General features: G+C 50.4%; 10 protein-coding genes across 10 annotated transcripts; 4 read left to right on the top strand and 6 right to left on the bottom strand.

Moving 5' to 3' along the window:
- Positions 1-684: 684 nt before the first annotated feature.
- MCYG_08087 (uncharacterized protein) lies at positions 685-1,130 on the bottom strand (the record flags this gene model as incomplete). Its single annotated transcript, XM_002842958.1, has 3 exons — positions 685-832; positions 896-1,008; positions 1,068-1,130. The coding sequence occupies 3 exons, from the start codon at positions 1,128-1,130 to the stop codon at positions 685-687; spliced, it is 324 nt and encodes a 107-aa protein (XP_002843004.1).
- Positions 1,131-2,060: 930 nt separating this feature from the next.
- MCYG_08086 (beta-chimaerin) lies at positions 2,061-4,470 on the top strand (the record flags this gene model as incomplete). Its single annotated transcript, XM_002842957.1, has 9 exons — positions 2,061-2,201; positions 2,265-2,318; positions 2,379-2,985; positions 3,043-3,236; positions 3,297-3,837; positions 3,891-4,034; positions 4,090-4,184; positions 4,238-4,308; positions 4,359-4,470. The coding sequence occupies 9 exons, from the start codon at positions 2,061-2,063 to the stop codon at positions 4,468-4,470; spliced, it is 1,959 nt and encodes a 652-aa protein (XP_002843003.1).
- A 318-nt stretch (positions 4,471-4,788) lies between these two features.
- MCYG_08085 (urea transport protein) lies at positions 4,789-7,103 on the top strand (the record flags this gene model as incomplete). The annotated part of the gene is made up of 7 exons (XM_002842956.1): positions 4,789-4,803; positions 5,027-5,121; positions 5,180-5,259; positions 5,363-5,395; positions 5,520-5,699; positions 5,845-5,992; positions 6,113-7,103. The coding sequence occupies 7 exons, from the start codon at positions 4,789-4,791 to the stop codon at positions 7,101-7,103; spliced, it is 1,542 nt and encodes a 513-aa protein (XP_002843002.1).
- A 490-nt stretch (positions 7,104-7,593) lies between these two features.
- On the bottom strand, positions 7,594-8,676 carry MCYG_08084 (conserved hypothetical protein; the record flags this gene model as incomplete). The annotated part of the gene is made up of 3 exons (XM_002842955.1): positions 7,594-8,092; positions 8,149-8,256; positions 8,330-8,676. The coding sequence occupies 3 exons, from the start codon at positions 8,674-8,676 to the stop codon at positions 7,594-7,596; spliced, it is 954 nt and encodes a 317-aa protein (XP_002843001.1).
- A 474-nt stretch (positions 8,677-9,150) lies between these two features.
- Positions 9,151-9,959, bottom strand: MCYG_08083 (uncharacterized protein; the record flags this gene model as incomplete). Its single annotated transcript, XM_002842954.1, has 2 exons — positions 9,151-9,301; positions 9,631-9,959. The coding sequence occupies 2 exons, from the start codon at positions 9,957-9,959 to the stop codon at positions 9,151-9,153; spliced, it is 480 nt and encodes a 159-aa protein (XP_002843000.1).
- Positions 9,960-10,079: 120 nt separating this feature from the next.
- MCYG_08082 (conserved hypothetical protein) lies at positions 10,080-11,131 on the top strand (the record flags this gene model as incomplete). Its single annotated transcript, XM_002842953.1, has 6 exons — positions 10,080-10,154; positions 10,180-10,275; positions 10,337-10,392; positions 10,445-10,592; positions 10,663-10,848; positions 10,892-11,131. 6 exons carry the CDS (start codon positions 10,080-10,082, stop codon positions 11,129-11,131), a joined length of 801 nt encoding a protein of 266 aa, XP_002842999.1.
- A 639-nt stretch (positions 11,132-11,770) lies between these two features.
- On the bottom strand, positions 11,771-12,833 carry MCYG_08081 (translation factor SUI1; the record flags this gene model as incomplete). The annotated part of the gene is made up of 5 exons (XM_002842952.1): positions 11,771-11,932; positions 12,001-12,134; positions 12,211-12,303; positions 12,375-12,449; positions 12,701-12,833. 5 exons carry the CDS (start codon positions 12,726-12,728, stop codon positions 11,918-11,920), a joined length of 345 nt encoding a protein of 114 aa, XP_002842998.1.
- A 321-nt stretch (positions 12,834-13,154) lies between these two features.
- On the bottom strand, positions 13,155-15,851 carry MCYG_08080 (anaphase-promoting complex protein; the record flags this gene model as incomplete). Its single annotated transcript, XM_002842951.1, has 6 exons — positions 13,155-13,866; positions 13,931-14,067; positions 14,137-14,243; positions 14,366-14,432; positions 14,480-14,891; positions 14,986-15,851. The coding sequence occupies 6 exons, from the start codon at positions 15,849-15,851 to the stop codon at positions 13,155-13,157; spliced, it is 2,301 nt and encodes a 766-aa protein (XP_002842997.1).
- Positions 15,852-16,395: 544 nt separating this feature from the next.
- Positions 16,396-17,436, top strand: MCYG_08079 (phosphoribosyl-aminoimidazole-succinocarboxamide synthase; the record flags this gene model as incomplete). Its single annotated transcript, XM_002842950.1, has 3 exons — positions 16,396-16,533; positions 16,609-16,984; positions 17,051-17,436. The coding sequence occupies 3 exons, from the start codon at positions 16,396-16,398 to the stop codon at positions 17,434-17,436; spliced, it is 900 nt and encodes a 299-aa protein (XP_002842996.1).
- A 416-nt stretch (positions 17,437-17,852) lies between these two features.
- On the bottom strand, positions 17,853-19,101 carry MCYG_08078 (complex I intermediate-associated protein 30; the record flags this gene model as incomplete). Its single annotated transcript, XM_002842949.1, has 3 exons — positions 17,853-18,631; positions 18,706-18,939; positions 19,035-19,101. 3 exons carry the CDS (start codon positions 19,099-19,101, stop codon positions 17,853-17,855), a joined length of 1,080 nt encoding a protein of 359 aa, XP_002842995.1.
- Positions 19,102-19,183: the final 82 nt, after the last annotated feature.

Below are 19,183 nucleotides of genomic sequence, written 5' to 3'. Positions count from 1 at the left end.
CTCTACGAACAACCCCTTCTACAGGACGATTGGAAGACACAACTCGCTTGGCAGCATGTCTCATCTCCATCATCACGGCCAATGGCATCAGTGGCTATCCTCGGGTGCATAACCATGGGTGGGAAGAGAGTTTCCTAGTGCACCTCCTGTTCGCCCATCCCTCCCCCTGGACCAAGCAAGGAAGAAGGATAACAAGGACGGATGAGGCGGATGGAGAGGGGGAGGGGACCTCCAAACCTGGCGGCTAAAAAAGAAGTTCATGCGGCTGGAATGCATTGTTCGCTTCTATTTCATATGAAGATCCTTCCAAGGTGTGATATCTCTTTGCATCTATAAGATTCCGGATGGAGACCCATATACGTCTTCCCTCGCTTGCCATCAGAGGGGAAAAAGTTATCGACGGCCCACTTGTTCTTCAGTCGAAAAGGGCACACGAGTCAAGCTCTCTCTTCTGCCGACCCTGGCACCCGGACGACATGTACTCCGTTCCAACAGATCTATAGATTACTACTCTATGAGCGTCAAGGGGGGAAGTTGTCTCTGGTGACACAGCTATAGCAGCCCTATTCATGCAGTGGAAGGGGATACAGGGCCAGCACGTATCGGAAGAAAGCCAGAGTATCACAGGCTATTTATATATGCCTACTTTATATTGTATATTCAACCGTACAAGAGTAGAACGAGTTACAGCTTCGACCGTGATTCGAATCCTCCGACCTGGCTGGCAAGCTTCACATCCGCTGGACCCTCGAGCAACGGTGCAACCGCCCTGGACCAGGCCTTGAAGTGCTCTGAGCCGCCGTGGACTTTCACTGCATCCATATTGGCGTACCTGGTACACAGCATCAGTAACCTCTCCCCCTTTATTCATGTCACCACGGGAATTGATGCTCACTTTTCGACCACGATGATCTCGTTCGACTTTCTCACATTCAGGCCATAGTACGTAAGGGCTCCAGGCTCGTTGGCTTTGACCTTCTCGGCGGTCTCTGCCAGAATTTTGGCTACCTGTCGACCTATCAGCTTCGTCCATATCCGTATGAACTGACTCGACTGATCGACGTTACCTCGTCCTGCTTCCCGGGCTTTGGCCTGAGGATGGCCACGATATGGACTTCCCTCGACGGCATGGCTGCTCTGTCTTGGTCAATTGGGGAGGGAGTTGGCTGGTTTTTTGCTGACCGGTCCAGCTACATATGTGCCGGGATGAAGCTGTTATATAGAGGACACTCGTTGCCACGATAACCGCGGGACCTCGGCTTTCATGATGTCATCTCCATCCATCTATACAGTGTTTTGCCCGACGGGATGTCAAGTGTTGATGTTGATATATAGATGGGTAGACGGGACATGGGGGCATCGCTCTCATAACACCTACGAGTTTGATGACTGTCTTCTTCGACATGACAGCAAGAGAATATACACACACCTACCGTACTACTGATCAGGCCGCCAGCGCTTCTTTCTCTTCTGCTAAGGCTCGAAGCGCTTGGCTCGTATCTATACTGGCCTACCCCTGAATCACCATCCCGACCAGACCAGAACACAACACAACAGATGGAGATGAAGAGAGCTACGTCAAGGACCTTGCTGTGCCACCCCGCAAGCTGTCTTCAAGCCCCTGTGGCCACAGGAAACGTCTTATCATCGTGACGCAGCAGGTGTGGCTTGTCGTCCCCTTCGTCCATCCCTAGTAGACAAAATTGCTGGCATACGCCGAACCAATCCGAAATTAGACAAGACATCAGCAATAATAAATATAGCATCTTCATCGCCCATGTACGAAACGCATGCAAGGAACAGAAAAATATATTCAAACACAGCAAAGTTGTTGGGCTTCCTGCTGACCAGGGCTTTTGCTTTAGTCCTTCTCCAGAGTTTTATCCTTTTAAGTGGCCAACCCGGTCGACGTCGATGGTTGGTTTGGTTGATATCAAGACCAATTTCGCCTTTGGACCATCGCTCAGCTGGAACCTGTGCCAGCGCAAAAGTCGGCTTCAACTCGCGACAGGTCACATTCAGATAGACAAGATCGAACTTCGCCAGGACGGATCCCAACGATGACAGACCCGGGGTTGGACGTCGCCACATCTCCGCAGTCGGACAAGGACACGCCGCTCTCCTCGCTGCCTGAGAAGGAAATTGAGAATCCAGAGCTGACGGAGAGCCTCGCAAAGGTCGATAAGGTGTTGCAGTCAGATGTGCGTGTTGATCCGGTCGTCTGCTTGCATCCTTGTTGCCAGGTCTGCTAACCGGCTATATAGATCGGAGTGGCTACTCTACTGACTCGCCTAAAGCAAAGCATCTCCTCTGCCAAGGTACGTTCAGGCATATATACCGCGGATGGCGCAGTAGAAACAAGTCTAATAGCAGCATAGGACTTCGCTACCTTCCTCCGTAAACGCGCCATCCTCGAAGATGAACATGCACAAGGCCTCAAGAAGCTCGCACGCGCGATGCATGACTCGTCCATGCGCCAGGACAACCGCCAGGGAAGCTTTGCCCGCAGCTATAACGAGATGAACATGATCCACGACCGCGTCGCCGACCATGGAGTCCTTTTCTCACAGTCCCTACTACAGATGGCCGAGGAACTCAACGATCTAGCTGCCAGCATGGAACGGGGCCGTAAACAGTGGAAACAGAACGGACTGACGGCCGAGAAGAGGGTGCAGGACGCAGAGATGCTGGCGGAAAAGGCAAAGGCCAAGTACGATAGCCTCGCGGAGCAGTATGATCGTGCGCGGACGGGAGAGCGACAGGCCGGCAAGTTTGGCTTGAAGGGGCCGAAATCAGCGGCACAGCAGGAGGAAGACCTGTTGCGTAAGCTTCAGCAGGCAGATTCAGATTATTCGACAAAGGTGCAGGCTGCACAGACACAGAGACAGGAGCTGGTGGCCACTCTTCGACCCCAGGCTACCCGAGCTCTACAGGATCTGATCATGGAGTGTGACTCCGGCTGCACACTTCAACTGCAGAAGTTTGGTACGTCCTGCTCCTTGTTCCTTTCTATTTGACTATGCCAGTACTAAACTTCTATAGCATCGTTTAATGAGAAGTTACTGCTTGGAAGTGGCTTGGCCGTTAGTCCCATGAGGACGGGGAATAGCACTCCTGACAGCCTCCGAGAAACTGCCAAACGAGTTGATAACGAACGTGATTTTAGAGACTTCATCATCGGTCAGTCTGGTAAAGTCCCGGAGACAAAGCCAACGCTCAAGTACGAGAGACATGCAGTATGTGTCCTCCTCGCCATACGATAGCATGGTTGATATCGAACGCTAACCATATACCAGACTCTGATGCCAGCTTCCAACCCCAATGCTCATCCAAAGAGACAGTCCCTCAGTCTAAACGCCAACCCGACCCCTCCCCCTCAACCTGCCGCTCAAGTCTTCAATACTATGTCACCGATACCACGGGACTCGGCTCCGGGAGCACAGGGCTCGCCGCTGTCAATGCAGCAAAGGCGCGACTCATGGGCTTCCCAGCCTCCATTCCCTACCTCAACGCCGCAATATAGCAACCCAGCTTCAATGCAGCCTACATACCCTCAGCAGCACTCATACCAGCCTCCGCCCCAGCTTGCTCAACATGCCCAGCCGCGGCCATCGATAAGCGATGTCCCGCCCAATGCTCATCCGGAGTTACCCCCTCTTAATCCCGTCTTTGGTCTGACTCTGGACGAGCTGTTCAAGAGAGATGGCACTGCCATTCCGATGGTTGTGTATCAGTGTATTCAAGCTGTAGAGCTGTTTGGTTTGAACGTAGAGGGCATATACCGGCTCTCTGGGAATGCGAATCACATAGCACATATGAAGAGCTTGTTCGATAATGGTACGCCCGCTGTCCTTATCTTGATATGGGCATAGGCTAACAGCTTCTGCTAGACTCATCACAAGTCGACTTTACGAACCCAGAAAGCTTCTACCACGACGTGAATAGCGTTGCTGGCCTGCTGAAGCTGTTCTTCAGGGATCTGCCTGATCCGCTGTTCACGAATGAACGGTACTCTGCTTTTATCGAGGCAGCCCGTACGTTCCTCCACTCCAGTCAGACTTTGATGCGTTGCTAACATAGCATATACAGGCAAGGATGACGATATTCAACGCCGAGATGCGCTTCACGCATTGATTAACAGCCTCCCCGACCCTAATTATGCAACCCTTCGGGCACTGATACTGGTAAGAACTTGCACGCCTGAAGACTAGACTTCAAGTACTAACTCCGAACCCAGCATCTTAACCATGTCCAAGAACGGAGTTCCGAGAACAGGATGAATGCCGGAAACATCGCCATCAGCTTTGGGTAGGCCTGACATCTCTCCTTGCTCCAGAATACTTGCTGACTCCTCCCAGGCTCACCCTCATGGGCTCCAATGCCGGCCGTAGCATCGCAGACTCGGGATGGCAGGCTCGTGTGATTGAAACTATACTGCAAAACACCTTCCAGATCTTCGACGATGACTGAAAACCGAGCAAAGATAGAGAGATGAAAAGTTTTCTCGTTTATATTCCCCCTTCGTTTTTCCTTTCACTGTCTTCCATCGAATGGTGATAATGCACGATAAGACGACACTCGAACGTTGGATGATGACGAGCCAGTTAAGAGATAACGCATGAATGGATATGGATGGGCATATTTCTGGGTCTTTCTCATTCACTTCTCGGTTTCGACTATTTCTGTACATAAGATGCCATGTTCCTACATCTCTTTAACGGTAGAAAATGCTCATCTCCATCCCTCGTTCATGTATGGATACTTTAATCCGCCATGTCTATCTCCAGAATGACATCTAGGGATGTAGGTATACAAGATACTCTTTTCCATGCTACGGTATCAAGAGAAGAATCAGCTTCTGTTATTGGAGCAAAAGTACGAAAGCCGCTAAGATCCCGCCGAGAACTCCATCAGGCGAAGAAAAATCTTCAACCCGCCGGATTCTCGATCTTTTGATGTTAAAGGTCGTTTTTATGTGTATAGAACTATATATAACTTGCATATAGTGTCTGTGGCATCCATATAGCATCTATCAACTAGCCAGGCCAGCGAGGCAGCCATGGGCCAACCGTCGTTTCAAGCCTCAAACGCCTTGATTTATCTTACCTACGGTGCATTCCTGTATGTCCAACTCCAGCTCAAGCAGACATCTTCTCGCTAAATAACATAACTACGACAGGATCGTTGGCCTCTATATCGCATGGCGGCTTCGAAACCAGACCAAGGGCCAATTTCTGTCCAGTAACGGAACGCAAAAGGGTTAGAAACAGAGATATATAACTACATATATCCGAGAGGCTTAGGCTACTTCTCTTCCTTTCGTACGCTGTTATAGATGTGCTAACATATACATGCTCGATAGCTCTACCGCTTGCCTTGAACTTCATTGCTTCGGGTGAGTTGCTTGAAGGGAACAGTCTCATAGGCTTCTACCCTTCTCTCTCGTGAGAAGCGGCAGCTCTCCAGGGCATATGAGAACTACCGTGGAATGGATGTTATATGGAATCATGCTGCATTAGCCAGGTTCGTATCAGAGAATTCAAGTTCGGTGCATATTGTCCTGGATGGCTTCAGTTGGAATGATATCCAGCTCTCCAGGACGATACGCACTGCGGCAACACTACGGGTGCTGATTGTGGCACTGGACGATTCATTGACGATCCAACTCCAGTCTTGCTCTGAGGAGATCGTTGATTCCAGTGCGAGGATGATGCTGAGAATGTACCGTTGAATACTCGATCAAGTTAATGCTTGCGTGGGAAACGTGCTGCCGCTTCTCCCCCTTTCTCCGTTTGCTATATGCATTTTTTGAACGAGAGGACAAGTTATGCTAATGATATACAGCACTTGGATCCGGCATTCTCTTTACATACCCTGAGATTGCTACTATTGCGGGTGTTCAGGGGTTGGTCGTATATGGACTCTCGTCAGCACTGCCTCTACTGGCATTTGCCTTTGTTGGACCGATCATTCGCAGGAAGTTCCCTGAAGTGTTCGTCCTGACTGAATGGACTCGACAGCGCTACGGCCTGGTTGCCGGGATATATCTCAGCATTTTGACGTGGGTTGTTCCCTTCAGCATGCTATTATATCCGCTAACCGTGATATACAGGCTGATCACTCTCTTCTTGTACATGGTTGCTGAGCTCTCTGCATTGCAGCAGATTGTCACTGCTCTTACTGGACTCGATGGCCTCCCAGCTGTCATCGTCCAGGTGGTCGTGACAACCATCTACACCTCTCTCGGTGGCTTCCAGGTCTCCTTCTTAACGGATAACATCCAGGGCGGGATGGTCGTCGGTCTTATCATCATTGCCGTCATCACCGTCGGTGCTAGAACGAATATCGACAAATCACTTATCGATTCCTCAGGTCTTCTAAAACCAACTCTACTTGGATGGCAGCTCATTTACATCTTGCCGGTTGCCATCCTGACCAACGACTTCTTCCTGTCGAATTTCTGGCTTCGGACATTTGCTTCAAAGACAGATCGAGATCTACGCATCGGAATCTCCATTGCGAGCTTCGCCGTTCTCTGCATCCTGGTCCTGGTTGGATCTACTGGCCTTTTGGCTGCATGGTCTGGTGTATGGCCTGGCGACCCGCCACAAGCGGGCTCAATTGCATTCTTCCTCCTTCTAGAGAAGCTACCAAGCTGGGTCGTTGGAATCGTGCTGGTGATGACGGTCTCCCTGAGCACGGCTGCATTTGACAGTCTTCAATCCGCCATGGTCAGCACTGCCAGCAATGACATCTTCCAGAACAAGCTGCCCTTGATATATGTCCGTATCGGAGTGGTCCTGTGCATCATCCCAGTTGTCGTGGTTGCCCTTCGATCTCCTAGTGTCTTGCAGATATTCCTCATCTCCGACCTAGTATCGGCCTCTGCCATACCCGTACTTGTCCTTGGCCTGTCCGACAAATTGTACTGGTGGACAGCTTTTGAGGTGATTATAGGTGGGCTAGGTGGGATTCTCTCTGTTTTCATATTCGGCACAATTTACTACGGCAACGCTACTGAGGGAGGGAAATTGATTCTTTTGCAAAACGGCCTCTATGCTAATGATTGGAGTGCATTCGGTATTATTACTCCTACCCCTTGATCGGTCAGTAGTACCTGCTGACTATCATATAGGTGCCTTTGTCGCTGCCCCCGTTGGCGGTTTGATATTCGCTCTCCTTGCTCTAGGTCTACGGCTTGGGTATAAGTTTGTTCTCGCAAAGGCGACTGGTGGACACTTCGATGCTTTCGACCGGCCTCTCCCACGCTCTCGTATGAGCCCAGCGCTCATGCATCTAGATGAGCCGGAATTTATAGCCACTGGGACCGATGCAACTATTCGAAATAATGACGAAGAGGGTGCTAAATTCAGGGCAAATATGTAGATGGTCTATATCCATATCTCATTGGAGGGAGATTTCAGGCCGATGTATATGATAGATATAACTTATCTGAGAATCAGAAATCTCAATAGGTTCGTATATTTACACGTTTATAGGGAGACTATCCAGCTGAAGTTCTTGTTAAAAATACATTCGAAGAAACGCTTCCAAAATACACACATATTACACTTTATACTGCTTTGCGCTGGCTTATCTCGAAGACAGCATCTCAATTCGGTCTTTCATCGTTAGTCCCTGGGCAAACATCGGGTTCGTTTCGAGGTCTTCAACGGTAGTCTCCTCTGTTAAACCCCAAACCTTCCAGTCACCGTCTTTGCCGCCCCACATAAGTCTTTGAAGAACTATGTACTCAGTGCAGTCCCTTTGTTTTTCCTGCTGCTGGTTCTCTAGCTCTTGTATCTGCTTTTCTCCCAACCGAGATACAGGGGCGGATGGCGTGATAAGGGACTGCCGACTCTGTATCCGTACGACAACCTGTCTGATCCCCATGCCAGATGCACCGGGTAGGGCGGCAGCACGATCAGATACCACACGAGCACCAGTTATACTCATCGAAGATGGGAATCTAAGGTATTTATGTAATTTCCAAACAAGCTCTGGAGAGGATGGGGGTCGTCGAGAAATGCGCGCGGCAAACGTTTGAAAGAGACCCTGGCAGCACAGCTTTTGGAGGGCAGCAACGTTTCCACTGTCACATTACACCATCAGCATTGTACCTATTATATTCAAACCACAAGGCCATACCTAGCAAACTGAGTGTACATCTCTTTGTGGAGCTCAATGGCTTTCTTTTTCCGTTCTCGAAGTCGCATAGGCATCTTCTTATTCATATATTTGCAGTATGTAAATAAACTAAATAGTTTGTTCGTTAGTATTGAGTATTCTATTGCCCCAGGAGGTCTGGAGGAAAAGTGTCCAGACGAACCTCACAAAGTTCATAACCTTCGACTTCCAATGCATCCATTCCATGCGCCATCGCATCTTCGGGTCCTGGAACACTGATGGTAGATTCTTCCACACTGGCCGTATAAAGGTACCGGGTAATAGGCCAATATCATCCGGTATCATATCTCTATTTATTCCACTCATGGTATCATTTAGACGGGTCTTCATGCTCATCTGCGCGGGAGCTTTGGGCATCATAACTTTAGGCGCAGTCATTGCAGCCCTCGAGCTTGACTGGGAAAACGGTCGATATGAGCATTTCGAAGGCCATTGGAAGACAACTGAGCGGGAGGCGGAGGAGACTGTCCGTCGAATTGAGGAATTCATATTGGCTGTTTCACTTCGCTGCTGTCCACGGAACAGAAATAGTAGACGCGTAGATATTGAGATTGGAGAGCCAGAATCCGGCAATTGACCGTCTCTGCGCCTTTGGGAGAAAAACTGCGACTCCTTTGACTCTCTCCAACCTCTTTTTTCAATTCTTCATTCAACTTTTTTTTTGATCTTCAACTTTCGAAGCTTCAACGATATACGCGCTAGTCCGTTTTTGGTTAGATAAGGATAATTATTACTCCGGTATTCTATTTTCTGTATCTGATGACAATTGCCGTGTATTCATTGGCTAATATGTGGAAATGAATGAAATATCTGTATCAATCTATTAATAAGCAAAATACTACCTATTTGGGACATAAATTACGTAGTCATCAAGTATAAATCACGGGACATACATAAATCACGTAGTACATCATGTGCTGCTGACATAATATTTACTCTTACCTAAGCAGTGACGTCGTAAAGTTAAGATTGCGCTTTATCTTTTTTTGCATTAATTTGACGATTTATTTTCTTCTCCTTCAACATCTCAATTAAAGATAAATCTCGATTGCTTTGGAACGGTAGATAGGTTTGTTCGCCTTTGAGTGTTTCGCTATGTTGATATCGACGAGTGCTGATAGTTAGCCAGATACCCATATTTCCCGAATTAACGCCTTACACGTCACAAGAACAAGACAGATCACAATTAAGACGGCATTTGGACACTGCACATAGAACAGCCGAACGAAATCATTATACGTTATCCAGTTTCGACTGAGGGCTCACGGCGTGATATATTGAACTACCGATACTGTTGATACCGCTTTATATACATTCAATCTGGTCCAATTCCGCTTGTGCCGTCTTATCGGTGGATTTTGTGGGGAAACAAAATAAGGCCGACTCCATCTGCTGAAACGACACAAAGCTGAAGCTTGCCACGATATCAGAATAAACACATACACATATCCGACGACGTTGAACTCGAGGGCCTCTTCCCATCTACAAAGGAACCATATTACCAGCTCGAGGCAGGAAGGGTAACGGCCTCTATGCCGTGAATTGAGACTGGCGTCCACTCTCAAGATCCCTTCCTTTCCTCCTCTCCAACCATCTCGAAACCGCAGCCGCAATGCTCTCGTCTCTGGCCTCCGCAACCGGAACATCCCCTTTGAACCATCTCTAAACTCCGAACTACTCGCAGAAGCCATATCGAACCATCCACTCCGACCAGCCGCGTTGCTGTCCTCAAACCCGCCCTCCTCTGCCCCCTCTTCGACATCTACCGCCATTCCATCTTCTCAGCTATCGGATGACATCTCTGTTCTGGGAGACGTGACCTCAAACAGGCTGCATCCTCGTGTAGCCGTCATTCTAGGCGTTGACTGCCGGTGGTATATTCCGCTGTTGGTATGTCGAGCCTTGAGCATCCTTCCTGCTGCATGGTGGGGACTTCGATGTGCGTTCACGTTTCTAGCAGAATTGCTGCGCATTAGTCCACATATATGGCAGGAAGGGTGGACTGCGGTTGTCGTACGGGGGGCTGCGGTAGATTGGAATGTGGATAGGCGGTTTAGAGTCACAGAGGTCGCGTTGGCCATTGTGTGGGTGCGTATATCCTTTATCAATGTGTTATTAATGCCATCGGTTGCTGATACCATGTTTCTAGTGTTCGGCATCTGCATATTTATCATACTTCTTTACAGACTGTATGATGTCAAGATGGTATGTGTCTGCTCAAGTGTTATCATATGAAAATACATTCTAACACTCTCAGGCTTGTCAACTATACGCCTCCAGCCGTCATAATCCGCCTTCTCACTATAAACTGTCTAATCGCATACCTCACTACTTGGATCCTCTATCTTTCCGGTGCTTCTTCTGACCCTCGTCTTCTCCTCCCTGCCTGGATATCAATAACTTCGGTTCGTCTCTACTGTAAAACTCCCACCCATGTCTTCACACACCTTTTTAACCCTTATTATGCAACTATAGATTCTTACACTCCTGTACCACCTAACTCAACGCAAGATCAACATCAAGAAAGAAACCAAGGCTTCACTATCGGTCTTCTCCATTGCAAGCTTCATAAGTATGTCGTCGGTGTTGCTACAACTGCATTTATCTCGCGAAAATGAGCCAGAGATACCTCTTTTCGCCATGATACAGAAGGCCTGGAATGCCAGTATGCAGTGGATGATCGAGCGAAGAATTGGATCCTGAGCGGTGGCACTTCCTTTCGTTACATTCCGGTGTTGGCCTCGACCATTTAGTTATTTTCACCCTTTCGCTTCTTATATTTCTCTGTTTCTTTTCGTTTCTTTCCGGTGTTGGATTCTTCTCCGATATTATCCATTTAACCATCGAGAATTATCTTGAGACAAGTGTCACTTTTATATATTCCTTATCACCTCTTTCGTATCTTATGGTGAACACTTCTGGTTTTCTACGTCCACTCCGCTAGTTTTGTGTACTTCCGGTCAGCATAGAGTATAGAAAATGAAGCTTACGACGGAGTAATATGAGCAGTAGGTCAAAAAGCAAGATAATTTGCATTTTGTTTTTCAAAATTTATTAGCCATAAACCTGATCACTTTCCATCCCATCCCCTATGCAAGAAAAGGAACGAAACGGGCGGTAATGAAGGGCAGATAGCATGAAGGAGTGTCGGGCAAGTGCTATAACCTGGTGTGTGTACAATAATCGAAGAACGACCATGACGAACAAGTCAAAAGTACAAGCGAAGGGAATGATAACAATACTGAGAAAGAAAGACTGAAATGAAGGCAGCCATTCGTGAGATATCTATGAAGCTGATCATGGGTTTCTTAAACCTTTTTGCAAATGTCCCACGTCCCTATCCCGTCATCATCTTCGTTGCTGTCGTTAAAAATATGTATCTTGAAGGAACATCGTGACCGCCCTTCCCCCCGTTGGTTAATAGTCGACAGAGGATGGAGGAGAGGAAGGTCAAGAAGTATCCGGGTATCTTCAAAGGGGGTGTGCGTCTACCTCAGCCGAGCGGAGGTGGCCGACGAACTTGTAAGGAAAAGACCTCGTATGGTGCTCGTGTGCCATCGTTTGAACCTATATCAGCTCTACGGAAGTGTAAATCCCGAGAACACGAGAACGAGAACGACATGGTACACAAGGCAAAGCAAGAGATGAATCCTGGGATACAAGCATATTCTCCGGAGGGTTGTGGGGTAGGCGGAAGACGACGGACGGGACAGGGGGTGCGACGTTTCGTTTAGAAACCATGGACCTATTGCTGTGAATTAGGAAGATGATCTTGTGCCTTGTTTACAAGTCGTGCGAGGGGTTGACGCATACCTTGATGGTCTTGGCATCAAGCTCAAGTCCCTCCTTCTTGTCGACTAAGAATTCTTGGACATCCTTGCGCTGGTCTCCTTGCAACTGAATAACCTCACCCATCTCGGTGTCGTTCACGATGGTGCCATTGCAAGCTGGAAAGGTTAGCCACCAAGCATCGTTTAACGTTTGGGGGATGAATATATATGACGTGCGGCGGCAAAAACATACCGAACTTCTTCTTGATGACCTTGAGGATCTTCTTCTGATCGAACTTTTTAGGAAGACCTTGGACAGTCGTCAAAGTCTTACGACCATTGCGTTCTGCGGCACACCACAAGCCGTCAGTCACGGGACAAAGGCAAAAAAATGTGTAAAGTGACAGAATGACGTACGCTGAATCCGTATATGGATGTAATTTTGCGACTTTTTAGTGTCGCCGGTGTCTTCGTCAGCTTCGGCGAAGGGGTCTATCGCAAACAAATAAACAGTCAGTCCATGCTGTCTCTCCAGTCGGGCGTCGTTTCAGTCGTGATCAGAATTTTCCGTCTCCAAGCCACAGTAAAAAAGAAAAAATATATTGTGATGGCGCCTACCCCGCCATTTTGGGCTAGGACAAGGAGCTGTGAAAACCGGCGTAGGACACGCCGGGCTGAACGGGAGACTGCTTGACGGGCGTCTGCAGCAGCAGGCAGACTGCAGGAAGAGGAGGACAACATACCAAAGGTCTTGAGGTTTTCGATGGACATAAACTCAGCTGTTGACCGAAACTCGACTAAGTTCTGGGTTATAAGGGTTGGGAAGGGCGGGAGAAAGAGGAAGAACGTAAGGGAACTTCTGTCTTCTCTGGATGGGCTGTACGTCTGCTGGACTTAAGGAGTTGAGCTGAGATATCTGTAGGCCTTTTTCGTAGCAAGAGTGGAGAGAAGAAACTGCGAGAAACCGACGATGTTGTTGATGTTGTGAAGTTGAAGAAAAGAAGAAGAGCAAAAAGACTTTCTCTTTTGGGAGGCGGCGACGGGTGGCAAAAAGAGGCTGAGTCACAGCTTAGTCAGAGGCACGTGATGACATGCCCGAAGAGGAAGGTCGTAGTATATACACAGAGGAGCATACAGAGTACATGGATGGTATTAGATATTACTTGTGTAGAAGTCTAGTAGTCAGATGCAGCCAAGTTACAGCCTCTCGGAGGCAGCCTGGCGCTTGAGGTCAAGGTACTTGGCAGCAAAGTCGTTGGCAAGGACGAGGTCCCCCTGCTGGTACATGACAGTCGCCTTCTTGCCCATCATCTCACACTGGCCCCTGACCTCCTCGATGGACGAGTACTCGGCGAAGGAGCAGTCGAGAAACTCGACCGCTCTGGCGAGGAACTCCTTTTTCCGCGCCGCATCCTTGCGACTCTCTCCAGCCAGGCCCATGCTCGCGTCGGCCAGGTAGGAGTACATCCGTCCTGCAAGCGCACGGTCTTCGCACTCCAAGACCTGCGGCATGACGCTCTCCAACAGTTCCATTGCGGCTGAGAATTCGCGGAAGCTCATGAGGATGACGCACAGCGTGCCGACCGCATCCCATAGGCTGTGCAGGACTCTAGACTGGTGGGCGATTTTGGCGGCACGCATGGCGAGAGAGAAGCCTCGCTCGGGTTGGCCCGTTTTGTCGAAGATGCGGGCCTTGGCGACGAGGAGGTCGACCTGGGTGGCTATGTCGAAGTTTTCCTGGTGGATGGACTGCGCCAACTGGTCGACGCTCGCGAGGGCGGTTTCGTAGTCACCCTCGCGCATGAGGAGGTCGATCTTCATGAGGTTCAGCGTGGTCGAAGCCTCGGGGTCTAAAGGGGCGGCTCCCTCCAGCTGTGCCAGTAGGTGTTGGGCAGCACGTTGGTCGTCACTGTGATTCGTTAGCATCCTGGTCGTTATACCAGTTGGAAGTATAGCCGGTTGGACGGGCATACCGGTGTAGCTGGCGTCTCAGCTTCAGGAGACCCATAAAGAAGGTCCAGATTTGTTGGTGTTTGAGGAGCTGCAGACAGTCGGCAGGGAGGCTGTTCATCTGCTTCACCGCGTCATCGTGTCGGCCGCTCCATGATAGCTGCCCACATGTTAGATGGCTGGCCTGAATAGGGGGAAGGGGGAAGTGAGGGACAGGGAGAAACCTCACCACTTGTGCGCTGCGGAACGTGGCCCACAGGCTATCCTCCATGGGAGAAAGGCTGGAGTAGCATTCCAGGAAGGTCTCGTATGTCGACCAGGTAAGATGAGTCAAGCCTGGAATGGAGGGTGTTTAGCAACGGGGATACGTTGGAGTATTAACAGGACATATAACCAACCCAGTCTCTCGTAGAGCGAGGCATGCAGCATCATCTGAGGCCCCATGGAGTCATGTCTACCCCGTGTGATGTTGACATGGGAGGTTTTGATGATATTTTCAAAGGTCGAGGCAATGCTCCCTCCCTGCTGGAATGTCAGTATAAGGGGCCGGTAGTCACGTAAAGGAAACCTACGTTGGCCAGCTCCAGCCTGCCCTCGTTCAGGAGAGCAATGCTCAGCATCCCCCACATCTCCGTCTCCTTTGCCTTTGACTGGAGGAAGGCCAGGGCCTCCTTATCGCCTCCGAGCATGCCGGTATCCTGTATATCCTTGAGGTCTCCGGGAGACATCTTCCCGAAATGGTAGAGCCACGTCATGGAGTAGTTGAGGCAGTTCATATCATGGTTCTCTCGCCCGATTGCTATCGTCTCCTGGATGGCCGAGATGGCCTCTCCGTGACAGCCAAAGTCTGCCTGCAGCAGGGCGAGGTTGAGGAGTGCATACTGGTAGAAAGTGCGGTCTCTCGTCTGCACCGTGTAATCAAAGTACCGATGGAGATGGTCGAGGGACGACGGATGGTCCCCTGCCTTCCACGAATCAAGGAATCTAGACAGTTCCGATCAGCAAATATTCGTTCCTTTTTTTTTTTCCCTTTTTTTTTTTTTGTGTTTTGTTAAAGAGAGGTGTACAGAATGCCCACCTGAGGTAGTGAAAGAGGCAGGGCACCGTCGCACCGGCCATGATGATCCTCTCCAGCTGAGCCTTCATCTCCGGGGCGACTCTGGTCCCCTTACTCTGCATCTTGGAGATTTGGAATTCGAGCAGGCGTTCGACGTCTCTGACGCTCATGCCGGAACCCTCGTCAGCCTCGTCAGCGAGGTCACCGTACATTACACTGGCAAGCGGGCTGTCCAGGTCCAGGCCAAGTTCAAACAGGTTCGCATCCACCGTGAGCTGGGCGTCCGACGGGTTCCTCTTTGCCCAAGCGGCATATGTAGGCATCCTATACCGGATAAAGGCCTTCCAGAGGCCCATGGCATCGTGAAACTGCAGCTTCGTATACTCAAGCCGGATTCTGCGTACAAACGCACCCAGAGGCGAGTGGCGGGCCAGCAGCACCCTGCCGTGCTTCTCGTCTGTCTCTTCCTCTTTCTCTCCTTCCTGCAGCCTCTCTTCCCGCGTCTTGACCAGGATGTCTGACAGGCTGGAGATGAATTCGTCCAATGTATCCGCGCAGTCAAACTGCCAGAGCCGTTTGAGAAACAGATCCCATATCGTGCGCCCGGGAATGGACGAGGCCAGACCGTCTGTCACCTCCTCGATGCCCTCAACCGACGGCGTGCCCTGCAGCTGGACCGTTTTGTCTGCTGCTGCTGCGCCCGGCTCTTTGTTGTCCGCTGGCCTTGCATGCCCGTGTCCCACGGCCTTCGACGCCTCCAGCGGCAGCAGATGCGAGACGACAAAAGAGAGAATGGGCACAATGGCCGCATTGGGCACAACCCCTTCTGTGTATATGGATATCAGCGCCAGCAGCGCAACCTTTGACGGCGTCAGAAAACGGGCCATCCTGACTTCGCAGCGGTCTCGTAGCAATATTTTTTCGTAGCAATCTTTCTCGCAGCAGTCTCCTCGCAGCAGTCTCCTCGTAGCAGGCTCCCTCTCTCGTAGCGGTCTCCCTCGCAGGGTCCTCTCTGCTGCCGTAGGATTCTGTATCTTCCCGTCCTGCAGTCAATCGTTCACCGCGACAGAAGCAAACGGACAGCAAACATCATGCTGGACGACGTGCAGGCAGCTCGAATAGTAACTTCCAGGGATCTCACGCTGTGTGTACCCGATATCACGCTGTTGTTATGGACTGTATTCCGTGATAGAGCATGCATTAGTGCGGTGCAGTCACCCGTCAAGGAGGAAGACGAAGGAGAGAGAGGGAGAAGAAGCAAAACATCCTTGGAAGTTCTTCTACTTATAAGCCGCCATCCTCCCCCCCGCCATCCTCCGGGGGCAAAAACACTCTCTTCTTCCTATAGTTATAGATATCTGACAACGTTTCTTTTCGCTACCGACAGGCTCTCTCTCTATATCACTTCTACTTGCCCCAATGTCGTTCATCATGGAGGAGACTGACCTGAGAGGCGCCCTGCCTCTGGTCTCGCGCGGCAAAGTGCGAGATATCTACCAGATCAGCGATGGGACGCTGCTCTTCATCTCTACCGACCGGATCTCAGCCTTCGATGAGCTCATGGAGAATGTGAGTCTCGTCGTACAGGGGAGAGACAGACAGAGAGAGAGAGAGGCAGAGGAGAGATACTGACAGGCTGCGTAGGGCATCCCGAACAAGGGCCATATCCTGACTGCGTTGACTGTGTACTGGCTCAAGTTCCTCACTGGAGCCTTGCCCTCTCTGCGCACGCATCTCGTCTCTGTCGACATCCCGGCCGGGGTGCCAGAGAGCGCTCGCGAGTATGCGAAGAACAGGAGCTTGGTCGTCCGCAGGCTCAAGGTCTTCCCCGTCGAGGCCATCGTGCGTGGCTATCTCGCCGGCTCTGCATGGCTCGAGTACCAGGAGTCGGGCACCGTTCACGGCATCCCCTTGCCCGCCGGCCTGGTCGAGAGTGACAAGATTCCAGACGGGCCCTTGTTCACTCCCAGCACCAAGGCAGAGCAGGGTGGACACGACCAGAACATCCATCCAGACCAGGGTGTGTACTATATCTTTGTTTCTCTATCCCTTTTTTTTGCCATCTGCACGTACTGACATGGTGTAGCTGCCGATATCGTCGGTGCTGCGTACGCTGAGGACATCAAGGCTGTGGCCATCCGCCTCTATGAGCTGGCCTCCTTCCACGCCTTGCAGCGCGGAATCATCATCGCGGACACCAAGTTCGAGTTTGGCCACGACGAGGTGACCAACGAGATCGTCCTCATCGACGAGGTCCTCACCCCGGACTCCTCCAGGTTCTGGTCTCTGGACAAGTACGAGCCCGGCAAGCCCCAGGACAGCTTCGACAAGCAGTTCCTGCGCGACTGGCTGACCAAGGAGGGTCTCAAGGGTAAGAAGGGCACCGTCATGCCGGACGACGTCGTCTCCAAGACGGAGCAGAAGTACATCGAGGCCTACGAGATGTTGACCGGCCAGACTTTTCGTCCCTAACACCACCGCCATAACTACACCCCCGGACTGGAACAAGACGTACGGCCGGGTTTTGCTACACAAAAAATTAGGAAGCCGCCCAACAACCATCCCCCCTTTTCTTATCTACTAAGCTAATATATCGGAGATGGGGAAGGAGTCGAAACGAGCAACTATTCATTGTCTCTCTTTTTTTACTATTATTATTACTACTATGATATGTTGAGCGGGATCCTGAGCTCATCATATCGATAATTACTTTTGGTTCTGGAGGAAAAGTTTAGGTAGTTCAGTCAGGTAGCTTATTATGCATGTTCGTTTCTTTTATGATTGCAACTGGTAGACAAAACGCCATGTAGCTGTACATAAAGCATCTGATGGTCCTCATTGGCCGGATGATAACAAGTAAATTATGGTAGAAACCGGCTGGCGATGCATCATTTCTTCTGGAATCCCTTCAGACTCTTAAAACGATCCACGCCTTTAGACTCCCTCTCGACCAGGGACGAGTGATCGTCGTCATGTCTAGACTCCTGCTCTGACTTCGAGGCTGAAGAGACAGGGCTTGTAGCAGAAGTATAAACTGCGTCTTCTCCACAAATCCTCTTCTCTTCTTCCAGCTCCTCCCCGCACAGTCCGTTGGTCGCCCACATCCGATGAATGCGTAGATCGTACGGCCCTTCCACTCGGTCCGTCAGACCAATGCCAATCGACTTTACACGCTGTCGTAGCAGACCGGTCTGCGGTTCGACGACCGTGCCCAGGTTAGTGCGTACGAAATCTGACCATCGGATCAGTATCGTTTCCCACCCTGTTGAGCTGGGCTGTGGGTTGGTTACGTACGACGATGTCGTAGTTGTGATGTTGGCCTCTTCCGGAGGAGCAAAGTCGGCTAGTGCTGCGGGCGTTCGGGACAGTGACGAGGTAGAGGTGGATGGGAAGTCGGACTCGGATTCGGGTTCGGACAGTGATTCTTCTGGAGTTAGCGTGGAGGATGTAAGGTGGTCCGTGGGCCGGTCGAGTATTCGATGGTGCCGAGTGAAGAGGCGGTGCTGGTGAATGTCCGATTCAATGATCGAGTCCGTCTGTACATTGACCGTGTACCGTCTTCCGTCGGACTTGACTCGTAGGGCTAGGAATGTATACGGGTCCACGTCCCAGTAGAGTCTGCCCAGGAGCCAGAAGCCACGATCCTGGTTTCGAAAGGCCGCGTATCCTGTTGAAATACGATATGAGCATGCCACTTTAGACCCAGCTGTAGTTGGGAGTATGGCTGTTCCTCCAACGTACCGGTTCTCTGTATCCTCCAATCCTTGGGCAGTTTGGTCGATATAGATCCGTGGAATCGAGCGTGTGCTGGCGTGTTTGTTTCTGGGTCTGCTGGGACATAGTCCAGGCTCGCCGTACTGTATCCTCCAACCGCACGGTCTGCCATCGTCTTGCATCCTTGCACAGTTGCTTCCTTGGAGAAGTCGAGTAGGTGGTATTGGTCTTTGGCAACGTCGAGTGTCTCGAGCTTCCACGCTGGTATAAACCGTTAGCATTGTTCATTTTCAACTACCAAAAGCACCTTGCAAATAGTAAACGACAGGTCAGATGCCTCAAAAGCCGTTACGTACCTATTCTTGTTGCCCGGCTCAGCTCATCTGCCGTCTTGCGGAAAAAACCAGGCCCTCCTTTGGACATGCGAACCGCAGTAGCAAGCATCGTGCCGGTACCTCAACGGCAGTTAAAGTAAACAGTCACGTCACGCAAGTAGTATTTTTCA

Source organism: Microsporum canis, genomic scaffold (assembly GCF_000151145.1).
Source record: "Microsporum canis CBS 113480 supercont1.8 genomic scaffold, whole genome shotgun sequence".
Lineage (NCBI taxonomy): Eukaryota > Fungi > Ascomycota > Eurotiomycetes > Onygenales > Arthrodermataceae > Microsporum > Microsporum canis.
This window is presented reverse-complemented; position numbering and strand designations above follow the sequence as displayed.